Source organism: Solanum pennellii, chromosome 4, assembly GCF_001406875.1.
Source record: "Solanum pennellii chromosome 4, SPENNV200".
In the NCBI taxonomy this organism is placed as follows: domain Eukaryota; kingdom Viridiplantae; phylum Streptophyta; class Magnoliopsida; order Solanales; family Solanaceae; genus Solanum; species Solanum pennellii.
Window position 1 is genome coordinate 73,547,322 of NC_028640.1, and position 6,257 is coordinate 73,553,578.

Sequence of the window (6,257 nt, forward strand, 5' to 3'; positions counted from 1 at the left end):
TATATATATATATATATATATATATGCAACCATCCTTTTAAGGTGGAAGATGTTTAAAATTCTATGGAAATTGGTGTGATAATAAATTGGGTCCGCCATGTGCCTTTTAGATTCAAATTCGTAATCCATCATAGTTCTTCAGGGGGAAACTGCAGCCATTCTAGATAGCTGACGAGGACTCTCCCTCTAAAAAGGGAAGTTGAATAAGAAAAGGAAAAATGAGGGATGAATTGCACTGATGCTGACTACAGTCGCAAAGTGATTTCAAGAGGAATGATCCTTCACAGGGAAATGCTAGCAATTCCAGAAAGGTTAGAGCTTCTCAGTTCAGCTATGGAACTTATCATGTACACTGTAGAACTCAGAAGTGGAGATTCATATAGTTGACCCCAACTTGGTTGAGACTGAGGTGTAGAAGTTGTTGTTGTTTGCACATTCTGTAAAGCAGCACCCTCTCTTGGTGCTATAATAATAAAATAATCAACATCCTCCCCCAAAAATATTTTAAAAACCCATTAAAACATGCGATTACATCTCCTACCATTCAATGGTATCTCATAAACTCAATATCGTCAGTACCAACTTTACTTTTGCATTTTCCCATACTCCATTGTTCAGAAAACATTAAAAGAAAATTGCTTACCCTCTCGGTTCCAAATTCTTGCTTGCCCATCATAAGAACCTGTTGCAAGTAGGTGTCCCTCACCCTGCACAAGAAAGAAGTCATAGATAAAGAAAGTAGAAAGGAAAAATAAAAAGGAAAGCCAGTAACGATCTCTTAAAAAACCTTACATTCCACTCAAGTGTAGTGACATCCTTGCTCTTCTCATTTGTTCGACCTTTAAAATGTTTTAATACCATGACATTTACTGGCCCATTTTGCATATGGGAATTACAAGGACCATCTCCAATTGTCCAAATCCTAGCAGTAGAATCTCCAGACCTGAGTTCAGGATATCATATAATTAGCTGTAACTTGTAAGAACAGGTAAAATCCTAATAAAAATTTAAGGCTGATTTTGAGCTTTAGATGTGAGCATACCCTGTTCAAAAGATTTAGCAGTATAGAACACTGAACTCAAGAAATGTCCAACGAGAAATATACCACATAATAATGACATTCAAAACTTAATTATTAGTAAGTCAAATTGTTCAAGACTTGGGTGCAGTACAGTCTCATTTCAAAATGAACTATTTGTTTAGATGCCGATACAATTAACTGCAAACATATAAGTCAATGGTAGCATTATAGTGACAACGCACAGAACTTGAACCAAAAGAAGAGATCTAATGTAGTCAAAAACTCAGGATGGTGATAATCTCATGAAGAGACATCATAGACGAAATTCTCAATGCAAAGATATTGCCGTCAATGAACTGATTCAGCATACAGCATAAAATAAAGCCTTCAGATGTTGAAAAGGCACATGCTGAAAAGCAGACATGCTTTAAGAGGATAAATGGTTGTCCTCAGAAATATCTCCAACAATGTACGACACATTACTCGATCTGTGTATAGGCAATAGCAATTTAAAATTTATTTCCACCACTTAAATGGTTAGACTAGCTGATTTGATAAGACAAACATGCCCTTTCCCACCCATTACATATATAGACCTGAGTGTTTCTGGGACAAAAATTTCTACATCTGGACAAATCCTTTTAGATTGACTCTAATGTAAGCCTTTCCACCAAGGTATGGTGTTTACTAGTTAATACTATATATTTTTTTTTGATGAAGGGTATTTCATTCACAAAAGGGATGATTATACGATATAAACATAGATACTTCCTCATAAGACATCCTCCTCTATAGTAAGCATTTGATGTATACAACAACTACTATGCCTCAATCCCAAATAAGTTGGACTTGGCTATATGAATCCCCACTTCTCCATTTAAGCTCAATTGATGTCATCATCATAACAAATGAAGATAAATATATACAAAATAATAAAATAATACTAATAAGAATACTAGAAGTGCTCTAACAAGACTAAATCATATTCCCTAATAGTAAATGTTTGATGTATGAACCAGGCAAATGCATCTAGCACACAAATGTGAGTACTCGATATAAAGTCTAAAGTAGTTCAGAGGGTAAGAGGTTTAAAAGGGATTTGTGAGATAATTAGATACTAACAACTAGGCGTTGAAAAAGAACAGTGATCATCTCCAAAGAACTAAAATTCGCAAAATGGAGAGAGGAGAATAAAAATAGAATATAATGGTTCCTATTTAATAGCAGCATCAAAGAAATACTAAGGTGCTAACCCAGATGCAAGAAGTGAACCGTCTGGACTCCAGGCACATGCGAAAACCTGCATAAGTTTAAGAACAACAAAAATAGTCATGATGATATCAACAAAATTAATCAAATTGTTAGATGAGAGTGATACTGATTTTGGGAGCAGTAGATAGTATCCAATTGCACCTCTGATGTATGGCCTTCCAAAATCAGTAAATCAGAACTCGGTATTTCACATGGCAAGGCGGTTGAGCTTGTGCAGATCTCCATGGGCTCTGGATCTATTTTGAAACTCAAAAAAGTAAGGTGAGTAGGAACTTTATGCTTTAACACAATAAATAAAGTTCAGACCAAATGTATCAGATGCGTGTATGTTCCAGGAGTCTTGCAGTAAAGTTTGTAAATATTTGCATGTAAGAGGATGAAGAATATAATACCTCCAGCCTTTCCATTCTCCTCATGTCTAACAATCTCTTTATCTCCATTGGGTTTTGCGTCCATGAGATCCTCACGTGGTTTGAGATCCTCACGTGCTTTTTCTTTGTCCTTATTTTTCTCTCTCTCCTTATCCTTCTCAATCCTTTCTCTTTCTCTTTCTCGCTCTCGTTCCCGCTCCCGTTCCCGTTCCCGTTCCCGCTCTCGCTCTTTTTCCTTCTGCTGCTTTTCCTTCTCTCTTTCTCTAGCAGGCTCCCGTTCATGCTCCGTTTCACGTTCATTGATATCCTTATCCTTTCCCCTAGGTTTATCTTTCCGAAGCTTTTCCTTTTTTTCTTTTATTATTTTATGTAGCTCATATACATCCTTGGTGATAAGATCAATGGGCTGTATAAACTGGAAGTCTTCGTCCATATCTGTGTCATCCTGCATGCCTTATTATTAGTCAATTGGAAGTTCACAAAATACCTTAAATTCAGGACTCAAACATCTAAGTATGATAAAAACTTTACTTACAGTGGTCAAATTTGCTTCCAATTCAAGATATTGGATTCCCTTTTGTACAAAGGTAACCAGACCACCAGGAGGAACTAAATTTCCATCTATTGTGCTCTTATTGATCCCTGCCTCATATCCTAAAGCAAATGCGGAATGTGTGAACCCTACAAAGAAATAAAAAAACCAGGAGATTCAAGATGACAGCCCTAAACAACAAAAAGTGGTACTAAGAATATGAAACCAGAAATATTAAGAGAACTTCAATTGAAATGAAAACATAAACAGAAGATATAAGAATGATCACCTAAGATACCCAGCATTTTAAGGTTTAATTTTACCAAATATGTCCATTGTCTTGCATGTGCATATTTGGGACAGAGGCAGTGCAAATGGAGGATATAGTAGAGCAGTAGAACAGATTTCTTTGTTAGGCATCACGAATCTGTCTAACAATGCACATCCCCATTAGAGCACTGTATGCAAGATATGTTAGGAGAAAGAAAAATCCATAAAAAGTGTGAGTGCGTCTCCTCAGTCCTCAGTATTGGAAGAAGATACGACCCTACAACAACCACGACGCACCCAGTATGATCCCACAAGTGGGGTCTGGGGATGTTGGGTGCACACAAACCTTACCCCTACCTTGTGTGAGGTAGAGAGGTTGTTTCTGTTGTTTCTGATAGACCCTCGGCTCAAGAAAAGTATTTTCAAAAACGGATAAGAGAATTACAAGAATAAAAATTATGGAGAAAATATGGTAGAAAGGGAAAGCATTGATAGCCAAAAATAACCCAACAATAACAAACAGTATTACAATCGAAGAATATGATAATAAAGCAACAACAACAGTATACGCGGACCATACCCCTACCTCGTGGTGGTAGAGAGGTTGTTCCCCAAAGACCCTAGACTTTGAAGAATAAGATAATCATAGAATATTAATATGATACTGATGAATAGACAAGGGAGCATAGTGCTCTAAACTAGAGGCATGCTCTCCTGCCCATAGGAAAGAGAAAAATCGCTCAACTACATACTAACCTTCGACCTCCATGTTTATGATCTTGAGGACTTCATTGGTCTGCCTCTACCTCTCCTTAGACCTATCAGGCTATCACTGCCAACCTCTTGCACCTCCTAATTGGGGCATCTGTACTCTTCATTTTAACATGCCCGAACTATCTCAAACTCCCTTTCCGCATCTTGTCCACCACTAAGATCAGTATCACTTTGCACTGTATATTTTCGCTCCGAATCTTATCTTACCAGTGTGCTCACACATGCATCTGAACATCCTCATTTATGATATATTCATCTTCTGAGCATGTGAATTCTTAATTGGCCAGCACTTTACGCCAAACTACATAGGTGGTCTAACAATCACTCTATAGAACTTATCTTAAATTCTCAGTGGCACATTCTTATCACATAGGACACCGGATGTGAGCCTCAATTTCATTCACTCTACTCGAATGTGATGTGTGACATCATCATTAATCTCCCCATTTTTTTGAATTATTGACCCAAGATACTAAAAACTCTCTCTTGGGGATGAACATGAAACCTAAAGATCATTATTTATAAAGATCCACCTTTTTAAAGTATTTTCTTTGCTGACCTGATGCTTAGCAACAAGAGATGTTCTAATCTCTACCTGAATACAACACTCTTCATTATTGTGGGCAGATCATCACAAACTTACAAGCTTAAAATCAAATCATAAGAAAAGACCAAACTTAGATGGAAGACAATAGAAAGATTCCATAGCCAGTCACAAACATGGAAATACAACTTTTAGCAGTTCTCAGGTATTAGAACTTGAAAACTACCAGTTTCTCGAGGTTAATCTATCTTTCATGGCATTGTTTCAAAAGTAGAAATTACTCCCTCCGTCTCAAAATATTCCACACTTTTTTCTTCTCGAGATTCAAACTTAGTTAACTAAACATTTTTAAGATGCGTTTGTTTGCAAAGCAAAGATAACTGCAATTAACAGTACTCCTCTTAAATCTTCAAAAAATCCAAAATTTAACACTAAGAACGTAAATTGCTCTGGTCACAACTACTCGGAACGATTGTTAAAATTAACTTCCTTTGAGCGAAAAACGCCAAGAGCTGGTACCAGAGGGAACCTTACACAAGTATAATCGCAACTAACAGTACTCCTATATCTCCAAAATAACCAAAATTAACACTATAAACATAAATTGCTCCAGTCAGATTCAAAATTGTTCAAATCAACTTTCAGTAAGCAAAAACAGCAATCGCCAAACGAGCTTGTAGGAGAGGTAGCGTTACATAAGCGCTCGAGAATTTAAAAAAAAAAAAAAAAAAAAAAGCAAACGGAGTATATCATACCAAACCATAAACCTAAGTCAAACCGGAAGTTCAAAACTGAAACAAAAATCATTTTTCTCATGGAAACAGACGGATACAAGTAAGCGATATAAATTGTAAGCAGCAAACACTAATTGAACCCTAGGAAAACACATGGTAGCAGCCGAACAGAGAGAGAAAAAGAAAACCTGATTCCTGAAGGTACCGGAAAACGAGGTAATTGAGCTCCGACGAGGTGAGAGAGATCATTTTGCCGAATGGACGCCGGAGGAAACAAACACCATGTGCTTTCTCTCTCCGAGATTTTAGAGAGGGTGAAACAGAAATAGATATGTATGAAGGAGACGTTACAAATCGATGTGATTTTCCGTAGCATACGTCATCTTCATCGATGAGCTCGGTGATTTGGGCCTTTCATGGGCTATTATAATTTGGGCTATAATTACGTTTTTACAAAATTTTGGGCCTACTAAATCTGAATTCAAGTTAAAAAATATTTGCGGTTAAAAATTTCTATTTTTCACCGCGCAATATCACTCCATTGAAAGAACTTATATCATGCTAGACATAACAAATAATAAAGACATGCTTATTTAAATGACAAATCATGCGATTAAATGAAAAAAAAATCAAAAATAAAAATATGATCTTATTTTACATGATATCTCGTCAGACAACCACAATGTTTACGATATTTCTTTTTCATATAAAAAGTGTGTATATAGTTGGAAAAAAACTA

The 6,257-nt window shown here is 36.4% G+C and overlaps 1 protein-coding gene across 1 annotated transcript in view; it reads right to left on the reverse strand.

The window, feature by feature from the left end:
* Positions 1-5,866, reverse strand: part of LOC107018078 (WD40 repeat-containing protein HOS15-like) — a 12,284-nt gene extending 6,418 nt beyond the window's left edge. Inside the window, exons 1-7 of the mRNA XM_015218446.2 lie at positions 5,707-5,866; positions 3,200-3,345; positions 2,686-3,109; positions 2,435-2,529; positions 2,275-2,321; positions 793-943; positions 644-707 (exon numbers count right to left, since the gene is read on the reverse strand). Coding sequence (XP_015073932.1) covers positions 644-707; positions 793-943; positions 2,275-2,321; positions 2,435-2,529; positions 2,686-3,109; positions 3,200-3,345; positions 5,707-5,767 — 988 coding nt within the window. The 5' untranslated portion in view covers positions 5,768-5,866. The remainder of the gene's footprint in view (positions 1-643; positions 708-792; positions 944-2,274; positions 2,322-2,434; positions 2,530-2,685; positions 3,110-3,199; positions 3,346-5,706) is intronic.
* Between the last annotated feature and the right edge of the window lie 391 nt (positions 5,867-6,257).